The 25,118-nt window shown below is 33.6% G+C and overlaps 1 protein-coding gene across 3 annotated transcripts in view; it reads right to left on the reverse strand.

The window, feature by feature from the left end:
• Window positions 1-25,118, reverse strand: part of ATP7A (ATPase copper transporting alpha) — a 114,756-nt gene that overhangs the window by 21,758 nt on the left and 67,880 nt on the right. For all 3 annotated transcript variants that reach the window (XM_015588107.2, XM_006910199.3, XM_015588106.2), the window contains 7 exons: window positions 18,374-18,863; window positions 16,830-17,555; window positions 10,825-11,031; window positions 7,924-8,087; window positions 3,754-3,915; window positions 729-805; window positions 310-535 (listed from right to left, as the gene is read on the reverse strand). In XM_015588107.2, the coding sequence (XP_015443593.1) occupies window positions 310-535; window positions 729-805; window positions 3,754-3,915; window positions 7,924-8,087; window positions 10,825-11,031; window positions 16,830-17,555; window positions 18,374-18,863 (2,052 nt within the window). The remainder of the gene's footprint in view (window positions 1-309; window positions 536-728; window positions 806-3,753; window positions 3,916-7,923; window positions 8,088-10,824; window positions 11,032-16,829; window positions 17,556-18,373; window positions 18,864-25,118) is intronic.

The raw sequence follows: 25,118 nt of genomic DNA on the forward strand, positions 1-25,118 counted from the left end.
ATATAAGTCATTTTAAGATATTAAATATAAGTAAAATGTATTTTATTGTTATAATAATTTTACTTTCAGAAATAATTTAAAATATAAAGTTATATACAATAGAAGATATGAATACCGAATTCATATCTGAATATGAATTGAACTCTTATTCTCTGCTTTGTCATTAAACAATATCCTTAGAGGTTAAGTAGAATTTATTACCTATTTTAACTAATCACTCAGTTTAAGATTATTTTTGTAAAGCATCCAACATAAAATGATCAAACTTTTGGCTAATATCTGCTTTTCAATTGTTAACATTTCACTTGCCTGTACAGGTACACACAATACGAAGGACAGCAAATTCATAATGGACAATCCTGGCAGTATCTGGCGCTCCAGGAACATAGAAGAATGAACGTTGACCATTTCTTCTTGACTCATGTTCTGATTATGGTGAAGAGTTGCAAGGTGATGATCCATAACCATCATATATATCATCAGCCCCATTACAGGAATACAGAAAAACAGGCTCACAAGGAAGGACTGTCTCCATCTTATGTAGAAAAGAAAAATCATTTTAGTAAGTACCTAATGGTTAAATATTTTATGTACTATAGGGAAATACAAATTGTGACCACTCCATTGAGTATAAAGAATGGTATCGTAAAAACTTACATGCTAAGAGGATGTTAAATTTGTAACGAAGAGTCAAAATCTGTTTTTACTGACACTCCAAAAGTACTTACTGCCTTATTTCTCGTTTATGGTCTAGGTGGCTTGCTGACCGATCCTTCTTGACTAAAGATGCTTCAAAACCTAAGCTCTAAAGGAAATTCATGAGAAAACAATTATTTCACTGAATATACAAATATTATGTAGAGAAATTCTAAGCCATGGTATTGTCATTAAAAATAATTCAATTTAATTACTGAATGCAAGTCACTCTGGGGAATACAAAGTTGAAGATGTACTTCCTTTCTTAATTACCTTTCTTTCTAATCTGTCATCAAAGAAATGAATATTTCTTCAATTCTAGTTAGTGTCTATTCTACTGTTCTCAAACTGATGATTTAACTCAAGTGCAGTTATCCTCAGTAGAGTTTCTTATTACATCAAAAAGTAAACTAAAGCCTCCAATAAGTAATTTTGGAAAAAAAGCAGAATCTGTTACTTGGCTAGGCTGACAGAATGTTTGACAACTTAATGAAGACAAAATTCAGCAGTAAAATTATAAATCTTACATTTAGACAAGCATCATCTACTAGTACTGATATACTATTAATCTTTTTTTTTAAAAAAAATTTATTTTTGACATGCATCCCCTAGACAAGTACAGAAAACTGAATAATAGGCCACAAAAGCCAGCACTATACGAAATATACTATTCAAAGCTTTGCATATGCAGTCTTTATTCTTTTCTATCAGAAAAAAAAAATTGATAAATCTTTAGCCAGACTCATCAAGAGAAAAAGTGAGCCCAAATAAATAAAATCAAAAATGAAAGAGGGGAGATTACAATAGACATCACAGAAATACAAAGGATCATAAGAGAATACTACGAACAATTACATGCCAACAAATTAGAGAACCTAGAAGAAATGGATAAATTTCTAGAAACATACAACCTCCCAAGATGGAAACAGGAAGAAACAAAAAATTGGAACACACCAATTACTAGCAACAAAATTTAAGTAGTAAACACTCCCAACAAACAAAAATCCAGGACCAGACAACTTCTTAGGTGAATTCTGCCAAACATTTAAAGAAGAATTAACACTTATCCTTCTCAAACTATTCCAAAAAATTGAAGAGGAAAGAATACTTCCAAACTCATTTCTATGAGGCATTACCCTGATACCAAAACCAAAGACCCTACCAAAAAAAAAAAAAAAAAAAAAAAAAAAGGAAAAAAGAAAAAAGAAAATTACTGGCCAATATTCCTGGATGAACATAGATGCAAAAATCCTCAACCAAATATTAGCAAAGCAAATTCAACAATACAGTAACAGGATGAGACACCAAGATCAAGTGGGATTTATTCCTGGGAAGCAAGGATGGTTCAATATCCACAAACATGATACACCACATCAAAAATACTAAGCATAAAAATCATACAATTATTTCAATAGATGCAGGAAAAGCATTTGACACAATTCAACATATATTTATGATAAACACTCTCAACAAAGTAGGTATAGAAGAAACATACCTCAACATAATAAAGGCCATATATGACAAACCCAAAGCTAACATACGCAATGGTGAAAAGTTGAAAGCTTTTCCTCTAAGATTAGGAACAAGACAAGGATGCCCACTCTCACCACTTTAACATAGTACTGGATGTCCTAACCACAGCAATCAGATAAGAAAAAGAAAAAAAAGGCATTCATTTGAAAAGGAAGAAGTAAAACTGTCACTATCTGAAGATGACATACTACTATATATAGAAAACCCTATAGACACCACCAAAAACTATTAGAACTAATAAATGAATTCAGTAAAGTTGCAGGATACAAAATTAAAATACAGAAGTCTGTTGTATTCCTATGCTAATAAGGAACCCACAGAAGGAGAAATGAAGAAAAAAGAACACGAATACACACACAAGCACACACACGCACACGCACACGTGCACACACACACACACACACACACAATGACATTGGTTAACGAAATCCAATAAGTTTCAGCTGTACACTTTAACAGTAAGGCGTATATATATTTATACTGTGTGTTTGTCTCCCATAGTTAGATTTCTTTCTGTAACCACATATTTGATCCCCTTTACGCTGTCTTCCTCCCCACCCTCGCCATACCCTCTACCCTCTGGTAACAAATATTTTCCTCAATGAAACAAAGTATTAAAAGAAAACCACACCTCAGTAAGACTCATGAGCATAGACAGTAACACACTATATTTTCGACTACTAAGGAAAATGCTGTTATCCAACATTTGTTGGCAGTGTAGTACAGTGAAAAGAGCAGGCATAAGCTTTGGAGTCTGAAAGATTGGCTCAAATTCCAGTTATGATACTTACTAGTTATTTGTCTTTGGGCAAGTAACTTAACTTCTCTTAACCTGAGTTTCCTCACCTCCAAAATGAAGATGACAGCACCGTGGTAAGAATTAAATTAAGAGTCGAAGCTTTGCAATCTTGGTAACTAACTCATAGTAGTTACTTGCTAACGGCAGCTTCACAAAGATGTTAATGGTATTATCTTTACTAATAGGCTCTTATCTGAACTACTAACATGCTTTAGATCATTAGAACTCCAATGCTATACCACACTGAAACTTTTAAAGCACTTTTATATGTACTGCCACTTAAGATTTACTGAAGAACACAAGATGAATTTATCACAAAGAAAAAGGTTTGGTCTTTAAAATTTCTTACTTTAATTTAAAAATACATCATTTGCTTTGACCTAACAAAAAATAAAGCATCTAACAGGATGCTTCACTTTCTTAGTAATTAACACGAATCTTACTCATAACAAATGTATTTTATTTCCATTTTCTGAATATTGTGGTTCTTCTTTAAGTCTGTTCCTGATTAATAGTGCTCATAAGCCTTTGCCTAACTCTTCCTGACAAATACATCCCTACTAAAAGGCAGATACATTTACAGTAAATTTTGAGACAGATGTTGTCTAGAGTAACCAAAGGGGTCAGATTTTTTCATTGTCTCAGTCTGACACAAACCAGAAGCGACTCAAGAGAGTGCTAACTGAACAAGCGGGAACACAAAAATGCAAAGCCTGGGCACTTACTTTAATTGTATGGATAATATCTCTGGGACCAATAATTTCTGGATCATATTTAATATGAGCTTTGTTGGTTGCCAGGGCCACAGAACAGTAGAAGATCCCTCTGTGTTTTGTGAGGGTAGACTCTATTTTATGTACACAGGAGGCACATGTCATTCCTCTCACCTGTTAAAGACAAAGGCTTTGTTATTCAGAAATATACTTTTTCCTCCGTTAAACGTGAGTTATTACTTTAAACTAAAAGAACTCTTGTAACACGGGACTAACACACAAGATCTTATCTGCACTATTAATTAATACACTTTGGATATGACCATTAGAACGCTGTTTTATATCACATTGAACAAAGATATGGTCCAGCTGCAACAAGTTAAACAGAAGAGGATCTCATTAGAAGTCTCCCTCTTCCTGTCACTACTCATTGATAGAGGATTTGACAAATCATTTTTTCTTGATTCAATGCCTTGCTTCCCTCTAAATTTTTTTTCATCCTGCTAAAGCATACAGCCTTTAGTATTACTTTTAGTGAAGGTTAATGTATGATGAAAGTATTCTATCTCTGCCTAAAAATGCATTTTGCCCTATGTGTTGAGCGAGGTTAGAGTTCAGTTGGGTATTAAATTCTATAGTAGAGGGGAGGACTCCTGAAATGATTGTATGAGGCACTCAGCAAATCCTTCCCCCAAAAAGCAATGATAAAACTGGGCAGAAGTTTCAAAATCAACCAGTGAAAGAATCTGGAAAGTGACCAAAGAATATACAACAAATTATGAACCCTTTATTCAAGAATATCTCCTGTAAAAAAAAAAAAAAAAAGAAGAATATCTCTTGTATCCATATCAGTAATACAGTCATATCAGTGATGGAGTAAGGATCTCTGAAAATTCTCTCCTCCATAAAATCAATAAGAAAATTGGCAAAAAGTTGTCATAACCAACTTTTTCAGAAATTTGGAACTAAAAAAAAAAAAAAAAAGCTCGCAGCAATCCAGGAAGCATTTATTCAAGAAAATCAGATGAATCTCAACAAAAACAGCAATCTATGTAGCATTATAATTTGCCATATTTCATCCCCTCCCCTTCAGCTCTGTGGTAGTAGCCATGAAGACCAACAGCCTACAATCACGATGAAGAACAATATCAGGGAAGTCACCAGAGAGGGCAGAAAAGGGTTGGTGCTCTTTCGAAGTCTCATTCTCAGAGAACCATCATTATTTGACCTGTATGGTGGTTCCCTGAATTATTCCACTTGCAAAAATGTCTGTGTTTGCCTTGACTGGAGCTCAGTAAGTGCAAAAAGCTTTTTCCCTCTGGGAGAATTTGTCAAAAATGATTAGAGGAAATTATTTATCCTTACAGCTGCCTGAGCCAATGGACAACAATTGGGGCAAACAATAAGCTAACCAAAAAGCCTAAAAGGAAAAGCTGGAAAGCAAAATGTCCATAAAAGCTCCAACATATTCCTAGGAATCTAGAAGGCCATGCACATGTATGGGTTGTGCACACGTCCAGGGCTGCATGCATGCTCAGAAAAGACTAAAACCTCTCACTTCAGGTTGATCTTTGGGCTCTGTAGAAGCAGGAAGTGAAGGCTAAGGCAAAATGACTGCATGGCTGAGTGCTGAAGGTATGCCCCAACATTTACACAGAGCTCTTCAGCAAAGGCTGGGAAACTTACTGGTTTCAGGTATTTAAGAAAATTTGTCCAACCATTAGCTGACCACTGAGCTAATGAAGCAGGCTTCAGTGGCTACACACAATAAAAAAAAATATAGGCTTTAAGGAATTAGTTCAGAAAAGTCACTATACAAACAATGATGACAAATGGCAACAACAGTAAACCTTGAGCTGAGGGGAAGGATCTTATTTCCAGAGTTGCCACATTATATTTTCAATAAAAATTGTGAGACAATGCAATGAAACAAGTATAGTCCAGACACAGGAAAAAAACAATCAATAGAAACTGTCCCTGAGGAAGCTCAGACACTGGACTTACTAGATAAAGATGTTATGTCAGCTATTTTAAATATATTCAATGAACTAAAGGAAATCAAGTCTAAAAAATTAAAGGAAAGCATGAGAACAATATCTCACCAAATAGAAGATATCAATAAAGAGACAGATACTATTAAAAAGGCCCTATAGAAAGTCCAGATTTGAAAAGTATAACAACTGAAATGAAAGCTGTGCCTAGAGGAAAATTTATAGTTGTAAATGCTAATATTAAAAAATAAGATTTCAAATAAATAACTTAACCTTCCACCTTAAGACATTAGAAAAAGAAGAACTAAACCTAAAGCAAGCAGAAAAAAATAATAAAGATTAGAGTGAAAAGTAATAAATTGGAGAACAGAAAAAAATCAACAAAACCAAAAGTTGGTTCTTTGAAAAGATTGACAAAATTGACCAACTTCTGTCTAGACTGATTAAGAAAAAAAAAAAAAAAGACTCAGATGATTAATACCAAAAATAAGGAGTGACTGCTAATAGGTATGGGGTTTCTTTTGGGGGTGATGAAAATGTTTTGAAATTAAATAGTGGTGATAGCTACACAACTCTTATACTAAAAAGCACTGAATTGTACACTTTAAAATATCAAGTTTTATGATATGTGAATTATATTTCAATTAAACCTCTAATTTTTAAAAGTCCTTTAAAAATAAAAATCTGCCCATTCTTTTTAATAACTATTTAGTATCCCACAGTATGGATATATCATAACTTATTTATCTAGTTCTCAATGACTGATATTTAGTGTTTATCTTTTGCTCTTATAAATAACACAATGAACACCTTTGCACATGTCGTTTTATACATATGCAAATATGTCTGTTGAATAACTTCCTACAAGTAGAACTTCTGAGGCAAAGGCTATGCACAATTTTACTTTTGATAGACATTGCCAAATTCCTCTGTTGAGAGCTTTCATCAACTGACACTGCAAGAGCAATATATGCAATATATGAGAAATCACGAATAGTGTTAAAAAAATTTTTTTCTAACTTTAATGATCTAATAGGTGAAAAGATGACATTTTAGTACAGTTTAAATTTACTTTACTCCTATTACAAGTGAGGCTGAACATCTTCACACATGTTTAAAAAGGAACTGTTTTGGCTTTTCTGTGAACTGTCAGTTCATATCCTTTACCATCTTTCTTTTAGGTTGCTGGCTCTTTTCTTATTAATTCATCTACGGTATGAATTACAATTGTTTTACTTGTCTTTGGACTTGTTTATGGTGCTTTTCTCTCAAGAAGAAAATTTTCTGTACCTGAATTTATCAATCTTTTCATTTATGGGTTTTATATGATATTTAGAAAGGCCCTTCCTAATCTAGTATTATTTTTTAAATTAAAGGTTATATGTTATCATCGAGGAAACCTGGGTAGAGGTTACATGGAAATTCTCTGTACTATTTTTACAACTTAATTATGAGTCTAAAATTATTTTCACAACAGACTGATAGACTGATGTATGATAAATACAGTAAAATGTTAACTGCAGAATCTAGGAGGTGTGTATAAGGGTGTCCACTGTACAATTCTTCTGACATTTCTGATGTCTAAAATTTTTATAATAAAATATTTTTTTAAAGCTCCAAATATTTCTTCTAGTAAATTCACGAATTCTATTTTACATTTAAACTTTTGTTTGAACTGAAATTTATTTTGGTATGGGGTTAAATTTTTCATTTTAGTTGTTTAAGTCATATAAATAAAAGTTGATTTGTTGGGTTGGAGTAAATGACTGTTTTAAACCAGTATGCCCATCGCTTCCTGGCCTCTTGGCTAAGATCAAGTGTAAATCAATATGCCTTATACCTGGTTTTATGATTTCATTTATAAAACTTAAAGTCTTTAATCTATCTGAAATTTATCCTTTTACATGCTACTATGTAGGAATCATATTTTATTTTTAAAAGTTGATTTTCACTTATTCATCACTCAAATCTGATTCTTCTTTTTTGGTTCTTAACAGAGATATGACAACTACCTTTTACATTCCATGCTTGAAGGCCGCCATTAAGTCATATCTTATCTTCCATTTTCCAGTTTCCTTAATTTTCCTTTTGTCTTATTTTCTCAACCTTTAAATATCTTTGGAACTCTTTTCTGAATCCTTGTTAAGTTTTTCCTGGAAATTTTATTAATCACACAAAAATTCTTACTTACAACAAGTTCCAAAACACCATCTCCTTCACTGGCATTTTCTATCACAGTGGTTCCAAATCCAAGTTCTCGTATGAACTCCGCTATCATCGGGGGTTGTATAACAGCAGGATTATATCTTACTTCTGCCTTTCCAGCCATCAGAGCCACAAGTACAGAATATATTCCTAGGAGCATTGATAAGAAAAACAATTCGGGTAACACTCCTTATTAAAAAAAGAGTAATGTTATAATATTTTTTTTTCATTTAATCCTGAAAGGATTAAAGTGAGTCTGGAGAAATTCATTTCCTAACTTTTATAGTCTTGAACCCAAACCAAACTATTTGAAAAGGGGACCTTATTTCTTAAACTTTTTATTATGAAAATTTTCAACTATAATTATACAAAAGAGAGAACATAATAAACTTGATGTACTGATCAACCAACTTCAACAATCATCAATATTACTGGGCTGATCTTGTTTTAGCTATATTCCTACCACCTACTCCCTGCCCTTTATCCTGATTATTTTGAAGCAAATCCCAAACATCATGTCATTTCACATGTAAATATTTAAATACATATCTCTAAAAGATAAAGACTCTTCCCTTCTAAAGAAAAAAATAATACCATTATCATATCTGAAATAAAATAATTCTACAATATCATCAAATATCCAGGTAATATCCACATTTCCACAATTGTCTTATAACTGTTTATTAGTTTGTTTAACAGTTTGTTTGTTTGAATTGGGATCCAAATAAGGCCCATGAATTGCAATCACTTGAGATATTGTCATGTAAAAATATAAAGCATTTTCAGAAGCCAATAAGACAGAGTCCTAGAGAAGGGAACTCATGCACTTTGGAAATCACTGCAGTTGTAGCAAAGAATCCAAGAAAGTACCAAATATATTACCAAGCAATAGTCATTTCTAAAAATTCTCAAGTTTTACGTCTGGCACACACTAATCTAAAGTGCTCTTATATCTAGAATAAAAAAGTGCCATAGGACTTGTTAACAAAACAAAGGAGTTCATTTTATGGCAGTCATGCTGTTCTCTGGTGCAAGCCTTTTTGTTAACAATTCCCACTTCTCTAAGCCAGCTATTGCTATCATTGCCAGGAAGAAAACGAATTCCACAAAGCAGAAATGGCAACTTTTTCTAGGAATCCATGGCACTTGGTGGCTACCTGACAGAGAATGGGGATCAATAATCGATAGGTCAGCTCTGGGGGTTGATAAAAAGAAAAAAAATAACCAAATATTAACTTACTAATAGTTTTTAATAAGGAAACAAAGTACTTAAATATAATCTAAGTTTCCTATATACAGTGCTTCTCTGGGCTTTGTGGGCACCAAATAATTCAGAGGATCAGTTCACGGGAAAGTGTCAGTAATAAGAGAAGGGGATAGAGAAAGTTGGAAAAAAAATCATTTTGCTTCAGCAGAATGTAGTCGATAGCCAAACAGAAATAGGAGGGAAAATCTGATTGTTTCAAGTTCGAAAAATAGGTTTCCTACTTATATAAATTGATAATTTTTAAAATTCTTACTTCCAACTATAATTAGAACTCTTTCTATTCATTTGCAGAAATATAATGTGGCCTGAACTGTGAAAACACCAGTTAAAAAAAAAAAAAGAAAGAAAAGGAATGTAATGACCCTGGCTAGGCCAATGGTATTCCTAATTGGGTTAAGAGGTTGTAAAGGGGATAGTAAGTAGTTAAATTGAAAGAATCACCTTAACGGATTAAAAAAAAAAAAAAAGAAAAGATCTGTAATTGGCATAGGCATTACTTGTCTCATGAAAAAGGCTTTTTCTGAATTGCCTAAAAATAGTTGGTTCTAAAATTAAACAGGAACCTTGCAAACTTCTTTTTGCTTTTATCTACTTACAACCTCCCTCTTTTTTTAATCAATCAAAGTGTACTATAAGCTTTAGCCTTGACTGTATTTTAATTATATATAATGGAGGCTGGATTGAAGGATGCAGAAATGACAGAATGCAGACAAGGTAATATTGAACTGAAAATTGCTCTATATAACATACATTTTGTTATAATAATGTTCTGGCTTTTATATATAAAGTGAGTCTACTGGCCACAAGCCTGCATTATTACTCTATATACTGTGAGTTATTTCCCCAATAGTGGGGATAAGCTTATACTAATCTTATTTAGTCCTTGTGACTAACAGCATGTATCATTAAGACACCTGTAGCTAGGGCTGCCTAAGTACCAAACCTATGTTTTAAGTCTCATTAAACATAATTGCATATCTCTATGGTTAACAAATCTACTATGCCATACTGTGAAGTTTAGTAATGTGATTGCAAATTTATAAGCTAAAACATCTGAGTGTGACTGAATAAAAAAAAAATGTTATAGAATTTCTAAGATTTTATAACCTGAGATTAAAACTTGCACACAATATTAAGTAACTTTTGAACATTTTTACGGAAAGCAAAGATCAATGAACAGACTGTTAGAAGAGAACAATATAATTCTAAGCAAACATTTTTAGTCTCATGCTTTGTCTGGGTACAGTAATACTGAAATTTATGGATTTTAGTTGTTAGTTTTGAGTATAACTTTAACAGGAAATTTATGTTTCTTAAAATCCATTGCAGCCAAGGTCCATAAAGAATAGCAATCTTATATATTTCCTTCTGCTATTTTCCTGCAAATTTCATTGATATTAAAATGTAATCATGAAGCAAACGAGATAGGAACTATATCTAAGGGAACAAAAGACTAACAAAAATTGGCTGTCAGAAAGTCAAGGTTGTCCTGTACGTCACTGATAGTCTTTATGAGGCCTTGGTAAGAATCATAAACATGGTAACAAAACACATAGGAGGACAAAAAGGACAGATTCCTCAAACTAAAACATAAAACAACAGGCTTTAAGAGTGTCTCACCTTCTTCTCGTCTTAAATTCCGTTCAATGTTTGCTACACAGGAAGCGCAAGTCATACCAGTGACCTGTATGTAACACTTAGATGAAGTCTTTACGTCCTCCTTGTCGTGAATTGGTGTCATTATTTTAGTATAAAATTCACTAGTTGAGGTCAAAAGTGGCATTTCCGATGAGGGCTGAGCTATTACTACCAATGGCTCATTTGAATCTGGTGGACAGGGAAAGATTCTTTTTATTTGAGGTATACTCCAGCTGCATCCTTATCATTCACCACAATCCACCCCTCCAGGCGCTGTGAATCCAGTCCTTTAAAACCAGCTTGGACCTAGAGCCCTCAGCAATATTATTTTTACACTTTCTAGGGAGGAAGCAACTTCCAATTTCATTGCTCCCATCCCAGTTCTGAGGAAATGAACACACTGAATGAACAAAACTGGTTATATCAAGTTCTTCTAGCCATTATTTCCACCCCAAACTCTAGGTATAGAGTAGTTTGTTAATGGATAGCTCTTATTTTTACACCGAATTTTTATCATCAGTTAACAATTTGCATCCTGGCATTAAAGCAATTCATGATATAGTAAGTGGAACAAAAAGCGATTTGCAAAACAGCACTGCAGTATGATGTTATTTAAATTTTTCTGAGTGTGTGTATATATGAAAACATGCATAAGAAAGCCTGGGAGGCTTCATGCCAAACTATGAACAATGGCTATTTTTGGGGTATGGAGTTAGAGCAGAAACAGACAAATGAACAAATTTCCTCTATAGACATTTCTGTATTGTTTGAATTTTAACACTAATATATAGAATTTTAAAATTACAATGTTTTGTGGACAATGGAAGAAGAGGCAAGGAGTAAGTCAGCAATAATCTTCACTTTGCACAAAGGAGTATTCAGAGAATCTGTCCGTAGAATGTTTATGGACTGTAGAACAGTGGGAAGCATCTATCATCCCATTAGCTCCCCTCCGGTCTCAGACTATCTGCTATTCTGTTTTAGTTTATACATTCCAGTATTAATCACCTTTTAAGAAGGCAGAAATTATTCTCTCTAGTACATCCATGCAGCTGCAAAAAATAGCAAAAGATTTTCTACTCTCCTGCAGAGATAAGGAGGAAAATAAGTGATGTTGAAATTTCCAGTAACCTATCTAACTTGTTCTTTCTTCCCCTTGAGCAAAAAACTGGTTCAGGTCTATTTGGACAGTGCACAGAAGTTAATTTTCAGGATGCCAATGAAAGGCATCTTTGAATAAACTATAACAAAAGCCTGACCATGTCCTTAATGAATGATATAGACTCTTCAAATCAGTATAACAGCTCTAAAATTTTAATGCACATAGAGTCACGTGGGAGATCTTGTTAAAATACAGATTCTGATTCAGTACATGTAGGGCAGGGCCTGAGATTCTGCTTTTCCACCAAGCTCCCAGGTAATGGCAGTACTGCCTGTCAGGGTACGGCAAGGACACTTTGAATAGCAAAGGACTAAATCCTCCCAATACTAAAATTAGTCAGTCTCTGGTCTTGAGCAAATCACTTTGGAAAACTATACTTATTCAATTAGGTTATGAGCATATTAAGAACATAGAGGGTAAAATTCACCAAATAGTACTGTTATGTTAAAGAACTCAAGAAGGAGGCACATTTGCCCAAAGGAAATAACTTTGGCTTTGAAAAAAATATAGTATTTTAATCTAGCCAGGATCTTACTACATTCTCACATTAAGTACTATCAAGACTTAATTTTGAACTTGGACAAAAAAAAAGTTTATCCTGCTAATTATTTTAGGTCTTGTTCCAGAATGAGTTATTTCGGATACCAGAGGTAACCCAGAATACCATCTGCAACTTTCACACTCTAGAAGTACAGTATTAAAATAAAATTAAATTAAAATAAGTACAGTATTAAAATTAAATTAAATTAAAATAAGTCATAGAGGTACTCTCTTTTAGTTATCCTGGCATGACTTCTCAACAAAGATCCACAAAACTGTAATCTTTACCCCAGTGAACATGGCAAGCAGAAGAGCAAAAGTTTTCATCTTCCACAGAGGCAATGCAGGTGTTAAAAAGTCATAATGAATTAAATAGGCATAGTTTCTTTAAATTAACTTTTCTATAGGCTGTAGCAACTATACTTATGCCTAAACAAATGAAAAAGGAAGGTCAACTTTCCTGCACTGGAGGTACCAATCAGAAAAGATCCCAAAAATTTCAAGAAAGGATTTCCAATCTGATCCTCAAAACTGTTAGGTTCAGTGTCTGAAATAATGTGAAGAACACATAATCAGAAAATGGCTTAAAAACAATTATAAACACCATGTCCGCAACTTACTCTCAATGGTTCAGAAAAAGTTATGTATGTATGTTTGTATGTGTGTGTGTATATATCTATATATACATGTAGATATATATGTGTGTGTATATATATACACATAGATATGTGTGTATGTATATATATATATATATACATATAGATATGTGTGTGTGTGTGTGTGTGTGTGTGTGTATCTGACAAGAGAGAAAGAGAATGATAAAACAGATATGGTAAAATATTAACTGGAGAATCTGAGTGCAATTGGTAAAGAGGAATTCTTTGTACTATTCTTGCAGCTTGTCTGTAAGTTTGAAATTAAAGATTTAAAAAGTTACAAAAAAGGAAAACAATTTAATCAAGTATTTCATTTACTTTAATTGGTTAGTGAAGACTTAACTTCATGTCTTTTTAAGAGAATGAAAAGATTGACGGTCATAATAAAAGCCCCCCTCCATTTTTCTCACTATCTTCTTTAAAAAGTACGACTTGTCTAAGACTAGTATGACATGAAGGTGAAATGTGCTGATCTCTTTCTGTTTGGGTTGGGTCATAGTGGTTTGGATCAGCACTGATGGTGACATTCAGAAAATTGGTAGCCACAATTCTGGAGGCATCTTAAACATTGGTTGATTTCTAGCAGAAACAGAGAATTTGATGTCAACCTTTTATCCCAACAATATGAGTCACTATAGTCACAATTCTATCAATTCTTTTATGGTGACATTCACTATGCCAAGGTTTACTAATTTTTTTACTTATTCACCATGGCTATTAATGTGTTTATGAGTCCTAAAAGATGCAAGACACATAACAGGCTTCTTGTAATTATTTGTTAAATAATCGATTCTTGGAGCCCTCGACAATAGTAGATTAAAGTAAAAACTAATATTAAAAGTCACTGGACGTGTTACATTCATGGTTCCTGAGGCCTAAGCAGATGATAGACATGGTGTGAGAAACTATCAAGTACTCTTGAATTCCACTAATCTGATCGAAATGTTTCTTATTGTTCGTGTCCATTTTTGAAGTCATCTATGGTAAGTTCCACTTTTTCTCTGCTCTCATTTGTTATATAAAACCTCTTCAATGTTAGCTATTTTAAATTATACTACTTAATGTTGTCTTAAATGAACAATGTTAATACAGATTTAAGTCAGAGATTTTATTCATAGAGATCAATGAGGCAAATTATTTAGACCAGTGCTTCTCAAACTTTAATGTGCATATGAATTACCTGGAGACCTTATTAAAATTAAAATATAGACTTTGGTTTAATGGGTCTGTAGTGGGCCAGAGACTCTATATTTCTAACAAGTTCCTTGGTGATGCTGATGCTGCTGATCTGTGAACCACACTTTCAGTTGCAAAAATATAGGGTAAAGTGAATAGGACAAATTCTGTTTTTGTGTCCAATCTGAAAGTTTGTGAGGTCCTTCCTTATGGTAATGAAAGATACCAGATTTGATCATGAAAAATATTTCAGTTTTATACCATATGTGATATAATTTGGGTTTCTATATGTAAGAGGCATAGGAATATCACAGTGTAATTTATTTGACCGATATTGATGTAAACTAATTTATATAGTAACCATCATTGACAACATAATGCATTATGTATGCCAAAGTATTTTAATTTAACAGAAACTCTGAGGAATAATTCAACATTATGAATTAGTGAAATGTGAATTAATATGATTTCAAATACTGTCATTTCAAACATTTAAAAAATTATAAATGATGATAGATACAACTGAATTTTGCTGAAACTAATTTTAGTCATTTTTTATGGCTACCTGATACAGTTTCATGCCTAACATTTCCAATTTAAATTTTTCTTCTGGTTTCATAATTATTTCCTTTTGCAATTATGGATTTCTTATACTTTGTTCAGACTTTTAGTACTGGAGGTTCTTTATCATTTCAGTATTCTGCATAAATTTTCTAATAGGGAATTATGTATCTTTTTAGAGCACAAGTATCTTGGACTTTTGAGATTTTATCAAAGTGAGAATTCTAGGTAGGAATGTAAAATGGTGCAGCCACTTCTGAAAAAAGTTTAGCAGTTTCTAAAAATGTTAAACCTATTCATAGTATGACCTAGAAATTCCGCCCAAGAGAAATAAAAACATATTATTCATGCAGAAACTTATACACAAATGTTCATAGCAGTATTATTCATAATAGCCAAGGAGTGGAAACAACTTAAATTTCCATCAATTGATGAATGGAGAAACAAAATGATATAAATACACACAATGGAATACTATTCAGCAATAAAAAGGAATGAAGTACTGATACATGTTACAAACATGGATGACCACTTACATACCTTGAAAACATTATGCTAATTGAAAGAAGTTAGAAACAAAAGGACAAATATTCTCCACTTACATGGTAACTAGAATGGTCAAATTCATAACACAGAACAGTAGACAAAAGGGACTGAGGTAGGGGAAGGGGAAATGGGTATAGGGTTTCTTTTGGGGATGATAAAATATTCTAAAATTAGTGGTAATGGCTGCAAAACTATGCGACCATACTAAGCATTGAATTGTGTACTCTAAAAGGGTGAATTTTATGGTATGTGAACTATATCTTGACTTTAAAGTGAAAATTTCATAATTTCTTCCTTTTGTCATGAATACATTGAGAATGTTTAATATGTCTCTGGGTCCTCTTTCACTAACACTTATGTACCATAATAATTTGAGCATTGTTTAATATAATTTCTTATGCTTCTCAGTTTTAGTGAGCTTGAAAAGAGTGTATTGATATTTAATACTATTTGTTATGATCAGAAGAACAAATGTTAATGATGGCATTGTCTCGAAATTAATTATACAACTTTTCCATTGTTATTTACAGCAAAAAATTTCATTAGGACATTTCCAGTTTGATTCAAGGCTCTGTGCAATTCAAGTTGAAAACAAGTTTACATACGCAAATTCCACTGGATATGCATTTCTGGTTTCAGTTCAAGGTAAGAGCTATCAGGAAACAGGAAGACTTTGGGCCAGTTCCACAATCAGTTTAATTTAAATATCTACATTTAAAACTATGGTTAAAATTCTATGATTTATTTCTATATTTTTCCTTTTTAAAATAACATTTGTTTCTCCAATTATATATACATAAGTACATACATACATCCTTGTCACACAAAAAAACTTAAAATACATAGAAAAACACAACAGAAACAAATATCACCATTATCCTAACACTCACAAATAACTGCTGTTAAAATTTTAGTTCATATCCTGCCAAGAATTTTAATTACTCATATAATAAATAATATATACATGGTATAAATCTTTATAAATGTGTTTATAAAATTTTGATGATACTGAATGTATAGCTTTTTAGCTTACTTTTTTTTATTTAACAAAATATTTCAGACACTCTCCTGTGGCATTAAGCATCTTTAATACCATAATTTTTATGGCTTTATTACATTTCATCATATGGATATATCATGATTTAATGTTTCTAGTTTTTAAATAATTATGCAAACATCCTTATGTATCTTTGTATACATCGCTGACTACCTCCATAGGATTTATTTCCAAAAAGTGGAATTAATTACAGTGCCTATTACTCATTTCTTATTGATAAAAGCCAAAAGAATCAGCAACATGGAGGTAAAAGAACATTAGAGGAATCAAAGAAAAAAGTGATAATTACCTGACAAGGCAGCATCAAATCCCATGTCTTCTATTGCATCTCTCAAAGTTTCTGGAGAGGTTAGTAGAGGATCATACTCAACAGTTCCATTGCCATTTGCAAGGGATACTCGTATGGATTTTACACCTGCCTTTTTTGATATAACACCCTCAATAGACTGTACGCAAGAATTACAAGTCATGCCATCAATGTCTATCACAGTTTCTTGAGTTAGAGGCTGGCTAACTATGTTCAAAGGAATCTTTTGAAGAGATGAACAGGACGGAGAGTCTGAGCTACTCTCAACCTCACTTGTAATACTAACTCTATATTGCCCTGGTGATATGGCCTCTATTGCTTTTCTCAGGGTTTCTGGAGTGATTGAGCTTGCATTGTACTTTACTATAGCAGATCTATTCTCTAAAGAAACTACTGTGCTGCTTACATATTGGAGTGTAGATAAAACACTTTCAATATTTGACACACATGATTTACAATGCATGCCATCTATGATGAAAGTGATTGTAGAATCATTCGTATATGATGGGCTCCTTTGTTGTGATCCTTCTGAGGATTTGACTGGTGCATTCTTTAGACGTTCTATATCAATAGCTCCCAACGTGAGGTACTTGGGCTGTTTTTTGATGAATGCTGGAAAACCTGCAGCTTCAATTTGTTTTTTTATTTCCTCTACTGTGATAAGATGAGGTTGATAAACAATAGTAGCTTCTTGGTTGTCCAGGGAGACTAATTAATAAAAAAAAAATAATTATTTATTTGTTATTCTTGGACTACTTCAGAAAACATTCTGTAGATCAAATCCATACTACACGCAATTGTTTCTCATTGTTCTCATAATCCTTTCTTAAAATAATTGTTCTTTTCAGAAAATGTTAATGATGTAGACTGAAAAAAAAGACACGTGCACTTTATCTATAGTCTCCAAGTTTCTGCATGCCTAAATAGAAATATATCAAAGGTAAAGACACCAGGCATGTTGTGTTAAAAACACTGAACTCCATGAATCATCACCCCAACTGCCTTTTCTGCTAGTTTGAGACTCATGTAACTTTTTTTCAATTAGTTGACATTCAATATTATTTTATATTAGTTTTGGGTGTACCGCATAGTGGTTAGACATTTATATAATTAACAAAGTGATCCCCCAATTAGTCTAGTACCCACCTGGCACTATACATGGTTATTACAGTATTATTGACTATACTCCTTATGCTGTACTTCACATCCCCATGGTTATTTTGTAATTACCAATTTGTACTTCTGAATTCCTTCACCTTTTTCATCCATCCCTTACCCCCTCCCATCTAGCAATCACCAGGTCGTTCTCTGTATCTAAGACTCACATAACTTCTAATTATAATCATTAACTTTACTGACATTAATCCTAGGAATACACTGTACCTCAGACTTCACGAAGCAATAAGCATTCTAGACCCACAGATTCAAAACCCATGCTTAAGAAGAAAGCAAAAAGTTAAAACACCAAAACACCAAGAAGATTAAGACTTATAAGACAATCAAAAAAATAACAAAAGATACATTACCTTTAATTCGCCGAATACCTTGCAGTTTCCCAATTTTTCCTTCAATGGTGCTAGTGCATGAATGGCAGGTCATCCCTTCCACTTTCATCTTTAGCATGACTTCACCTGCTTGAGCCATACTATAATCTTCAAAGGTTCCTGACTTTTTCTCCAGAGCTCCAGTATCTAAACTGAGATCCGGAACCAGCTCTATTATCTGATTGGCATTCACTAAAGAAGGAATTATTGTCACCACTGCAGTTCTTTGCTGAGGGGAAATTTTAATGTCTGTCACACCCTTGGTCTTGAGTAATGTGCTTTGGATGTGGTCCCATGGTGGAGCCAGTGAAGTAGTAACAGTCAGAAACACAGTATCGGTTAAAACAGGGAGAGGGTTAGAATTGTAGAGAATAGCATCAAAGCCCATGTCATCAATAACTTTCTGTAGGGTCTTTGGAGTCTGTAGTTTAGAGTCATAAATAATTGCTGCACTTTTTTCTTCCAGTGAAACCTTTTGGAAAGAAATTTCAGAAGTCAGTTTAATTAACTTACACAACACAGAACCTAAAAACAGCAATCACTGTACCAAATTCAAGAAGAATGAGGCAGGCCAGGCAGCCTAGGCAATGTTTGCAGGTGAGGAGGTGGCCCAGGTAAAGTGAGGAGGGAGGTTGGTTAAAAAAAAAAAAAAGGAATGAAACAAATAGTTCACTCTAATGGGAGTTTCTCTATTAGTTCTCATCTCTACTGCTCTTTTTGGAAAGAAACACAAAATGTCTTGTGTACCTACAGGAATGGTAAAGCTATATGTAGGTATATGTAACTCAGGTACTTATCAGGCATTTGAAACATGCTTATAGACAAATACGCCCTAGAATTATTACCACGACTGTATGCATCTCTTTGGCTGACATCTTACAAGAATTTATGATGTAGTCACACACACACACACACACACACACACAGACACACACACACACACTCACACACACAAGGTTGGGAGTCAGAAGATTTGAGTTTCAGTGTCAATTCTCCACTTATTAGCCAACCACACTCATTAGTTTCACCATCTGAAAAATGGGGGGATATGGCCTATTCTCATCTAAGGCTGTTATAAAGATCAGAGGAGTAAACAGATAGGAAGCAGCTCTTTGCAGCAGTGAGTTATATAAAAGTAAACACTGAACGACTAATATTTATTGAGCACTTATTACATGTGCCAGGAACTGGGATTCTCAGGATACAAAGCTGAGCATGACATAATCATAGGGAGCAACACTAGAAGAGAGAATACAAAAAACAAACAAACAAACAAACAAAAACAAAAAACAAAAAGCACACACCCATTCATTCCTGGGAAAATGGGTCAAAAAAGGCTTCTTAATGTAGATACTATCTGAATGTTAAAAGACAAACAGAAATCTGTAAGGATATATAAGACAGGGAATTCCAGACAAACAGAAGCACAAAAGTAGAAAAAGATGACAGGCTGGAGAATTAGGCAACTGCTTTATTATGAGGCCTCTTGAATGCCAATAATGGTTTGTAACTTACCATGTAGGTAATAGAGAGTCATGGAAAAGTTAAACAGGGGAATGACATGATTATATTTACATTTTAGAGAAGAATCATTTTGGAGGCACCATGGACTATGATGTTGGGGTGGACTGGATTGACACGGGAAAACAGGAGATCGGCTAGGCAATAGTGGTACAATAGAAAGTCTGAATTAAGGCATGAACACTGGGGGTAAAGAAAAAAGGGACAGCTCCAAGATACATTCAGGAGAGCAAGACCTAGTAAGATTATAGAGGGTAAAAGAGATTACTAGGATGACTTACAGGTTTCTGACTCAGGCCAGTGGACAGATGGTGGTGCCACTAACTAATATCAGAGAAAAGAGGGAAACTGGAAGAACTTAAGAGGTTGTAGTGGAGAGAAAAAAAATGATGAATTATTTTTAGATCTGTTGATTTTGAGAGACAATAGGGTATTAATGTCCTAAAGGCAGTTAAAGTATGGTATTATTATTATTGATTCCTGGTGAAAAGCTTTGTTCCATAAAATAAAAACAACTCCAAAAAATAAAGCAATTTAGAGTGGGAAATCACACTTTAAATCATCTACGACAGGCACATAGTTAAATCTTTCACTTATTTTAATATATGTCATATTTTTATTTCTTCCTTTAGCTTGGTAAGCAATAGCTATTTAGTTGGTAAAATCGTGAAATTTGCCCATGGTATGGAAAGTTTCCAAGACTGATAATTCTAGATGGTCAGGTTACTCTTAGTTATGGAACAGGATCACTAGAATAAATGATCCAAAACAGAAGAAGTGGGAAAATAATTTATATTTTGTTTTAGAATACACTGTATAACATTTTCCATGAAAAAGCTACGGAATAGCCAAAACACGTATAGTTTGGACAGATACTTTTGAAAGAGATGCAATATAAACATAGCCACTATAAAATAAAGGCTTTTGTGTTTTTATATCTTTAAAGAGATTCTCCTTTTAAGCTTTAATCTCGCTCCTCTGAGGTCAAACGATTTTCTAATTAAGAAAATTACTTTAAAAAATTTAAACATTCAAACTAAAGGGGAAGATGGAGAACAGATGAGGGGTGGGGGAGAAGTGACTATAAAGTGGCAACACAAGGGAGTTTTGGGAGGTGATGAGACTGTGCTGTCCTGATTGTGGTGGTGGTTAAATAAATCTATACATGTGTTAAAATTCAACAAACTAAAAAAAAAAAAAAAATCATAGAACTTTACACCAGAAAAGAGTCTATTTTACTGTATAATCATTTTTTAACCCCCTCCCCAAAAAAAGATTAAAATTCAGTTACCCAGTTGCATTAGCCACATTTCAAGTGTTAAATGGCCGCCATACAGGAAAAGGTAGATATAAAACATTTCCATCAACATAGAAAGTTCTATTGGACAGTACTGCTCTAGGTACTACTATGCTTTTTATGATAAAGTACTAAACTCTAAGATCCTTTTCCCTTTAGGTTTAAATGCATTGTATCTGGTATCTCTTAAATAAGACCTGCTTTTGAGCTAAGTTTTTTAAATTTTTATTTATTTTTTAAAATAAATATATTGGGGTAACATTGGTTAATAACATTATAAAAGTTTCAGGTGTACAACTTTATAATACTTCATCTGTATAATATATTGTGTGTTCACCATCCAAAGTCTAGTCTCTTTCTGTCACCATATACTTGATCCCCTTTACCCTCCTCATCATCCCGCCACCCCTTTAGCTGATTTTTCACCTCCAAAATGTCAATTTACTAACATACTTAATGAGAAATTGTTTTTAAAACTGATTTTAAAAGTAAAAATCATTTCATTGCTAGATGGTTTGCTATACTTTCTACTACTCTAGCCTATCTGTTTATAAAAGACATGAGGAAACAAAGAAACTATGTACATAAAATACTATACAAAAAGTTTGTATTACCCCTATGTTGTTTTCATGCTACAGACTGGAAAACATTTCCTTATTCAGTAACTTGTATTTGTGTGTTTTTAATTGGCCAACCACACAGCACACACAAAAATGTTCCTCCTGTTCCCTTTTAGGGTAATGGCCCTCAACCTTTCCTCTGAGATATCAAAGAGACTTTTCAAGCCTAATGTCTCAAAGGAAACAAAAATAAGCAGCTCCTTTGTTTCTTTTCAGAGAACATTTACATAGTAATTATCACAATACTGTTCTGGATACCAAATCCTTGGGCAGGAAGCTAAAACAGCATTTATTTATTCAACAAACATTTACTGAGTGCCTCTTATGTGCCTGGCACTGTGCTAGCTGTTAGAGAATACAGTGGTCAGCAAAAACAGGCAGAGTCTCCACAGAACTGAAAATTCCTGGTAGGCATCTTATACTGGGTCTGCGCAGCTATCCTTTCACATAATCCCCACCAACGAAAACCATGCCCACCTATTCCCCACATTGTTGCAAAGTTTCAACAGTTTGTCTTCTCAGAATCTTTCATTACAAACCAAAGCTGTTATTTTTACTTTCGGAGGAACTATTTTCTCATTATATCAATAGTTCTGAAAATAAACTTTAGAGTCTACAAATTATGAATGTGGTTCATAGGAAGGACTCTAGGTAGAAGGCTATTCACTATACTTGGATGAAGGCAGGAGTGGAAAAGAAGTCAAAAATACTCTGCAGCCCCAATAGCATTAATAGTGGTGTAGAGGGTTGCTAACTGTACACACAAATTGTAAAGATCCATTATGTTAATGCAATGTTGTTCTTTATCTACTGAAATGTCTAAAACATGAAATTAAGGCATAGTATACTTTATCTATATGTGATTTCTGTATAATTTGTATAAATATACAAAGGCTGCATTGAGAAAGGAAAGGAGACATCTGAAAAATGTCAAGGGAAGGGCTTACAGAAATGGCTGACTCAGCTGGCTAAAGTCCATTCCTGGCTGCCCTCTCCCTCCTCAAGAACTCTCCAGCTCACATCTGTTGATTCATAGCTTGCTATCCAACTAATGTTCTTATCTCTATAGCTGTGTGAGAATAACAAGACTGTAAAACTGCTTGTTATGTTACAATTAGAGCTCAGCCTTTGGATAGGAATCTGCTTAGAAGGTGCCGGCATCAAAAGTGCTACTTCTCCATATAGCCTCAGTGTCCCGTCTCTCCAAGAATCCTATAACAGTGTTGATAACACCAAGGTCGTGGGTTCTACACGGCAAAATGACTTGTAAATAGATAAGACCAGTGGTCTAGAAATTCCTCCTCCCTTACAGCCCCCCACCAGAAGCTCCCCCTCCCATCCTGAGTCATGAAGCACATGTGAAACCTCAGACAAAGGAATCACACGCCCCTTGCATGGACACTGCAAGGGTATATAAGCTGTAAGAAATCTAACCAAGGGGAGATCGTGCTTTGGGTCTGTTGAATGCCCCATGCTCTCGGCCGTCCATAAATTCTCCTTCCTCTAACAAAGCTGTCTGAGTATCTAATTTCCTCCGTTGGGTGTCGCTTCCTGCAACAGCATCGGCTGTTCTCAAGCAACATGAGAGCTAGAAACTTGGAGAGATCACCCTACCTCAAAGGGCTTCAGTTTTCTTGAGAGACTAGACTAGATAATCCATTTTAGCTCTAACTTTCTATAAAAGCTAAAAACTGTGTTATTACTACTTCTTAAGCAGCCATTAGTACATTTTTCTCTTTTGTATTCCTTCTCATCTAATAAAAGGTAATCCAGGTCCCTTTATGAAGCCTAGGAAATTGAATGTATTGCCCAAGAAACCCAGCAAGAAAATGAAAGCTAGGATTTAAATGCAGTCTATATAATTCCAAAGTCCATGTTCTTTCCATCTATAAATCATGAGGCTAGATGATCTTCAATTTCCTTGAATAACTAAAGTTCTATGCCTGTGATTGGAGCAATGTGTGGCTGATAAATACAAACACCTAAAAAATGTTTTCTTTTCTAGTGTTTGAACCAAATTTTAGTTCTTTGTTTCTCTTCCTCCCTATATTTCCTATCTACTCCCCTACTGTTTAAATTAAAAATGACTTAGAAAATATATTTCTTTGGCTTTTTTTTAGCAAGATTGACAACCGTGCATTCTAACACTTCCCATTTATAAAAGTCATTTTGGGAAAGGTCCTTGGCTAAATTTTTAGCACATTTAAATTCCTTTTTATCCCTTAGGAATTAATTTATATAAGTCATGACAATAAACTCAGGTTAGCATCCTGCCCAGTCAGTGGGGGAGTCTTTAGATGGTTTAAAGCCCACATTCTGATGTTTTCACAACAACTCAACATAAAGGTAATCAGAGGTTTTTGAGAGCTTGAAAAGATTCTATCATTTTACAGAAATTGAAGTCAGAAAAGTAAAATGATTCGTTAATTATCTTGAATTTCTAATATGTCTAATTCACCACTTATAGTATACTTTTGACTCAACTAAAAACTACTTTAATACATAATAGAAATCCCATTTATATTACATACATCTCAATATAAATTCTATTGTTGTTCGTTAAAAAGATAATCTGTATATGTGATTCAATTAACACTCTACTTTGATGCTTCAATTTAGGATACTGAAAATTAAAATATCAAAAGAGGAACATCAAACTCTATTAACACTTATCACTTTTGATCAACCTAAATGCACGTTATCACTTAAAACTATTAAATAAATATATTAAATGGCAAATTACAATTATTAGAGATTAAGATAATAGCCCAAAACAATTTAAAAATTCAAAAAACAAATATTTTAAAATTAAAAAGATGAAGAGATTTTGTTAATTTTTTCCATTTTTCTTTTCAGCTTTATTGAAATATAATAGACAATTAGTTGTTCACTTTACAGTATACAATTCAATGAGTTTTTTTCAATTATAGTTGGCATACAATGTTTCAGTTGTACAGCAGTGATTAGAGATCTATATAACTCACAAAGTGATCACCCCACTAGATTTAGTAACCCTCTTCCCCTTTATATATTTATCACAATATTGATTATTTTCCTTATGCTATACTTCATATCTCCATGACTATTTTGTAACTACCAATTTGTGCTTCTTAATTCCTTCCCCTTTTTCACCCACTCCCCAATCTGGCAACCATTAGTTTGTTCTCTGTATCTTTGAGTTTGTTTATGTTTTGTTTGTTCGTTTATTTTGGTGTTTATATTCCACATATAAGTGAAATCATATGGCATTTATCTTTCTCTGTCTGACTTACTTCACTCAGACCGATAC

The sequence above is a fragment of the Pteropus alecto genome, unplaced genomic scaffold (genome assembly GCF_000325575.1).
Source record: "Pteropus alecto unplaced genomic scaffold, ASM32557v1 scaffold374, whole genome shotgun sequence".
In the NCBI taxonomy this organism is placed as follows: domain Eukaryota; kingdom Metazoa; phylum Chordata; class Mammalia; order Chiroptera; family Pteropodidae; genus Pteropus; species Pteropus alecto.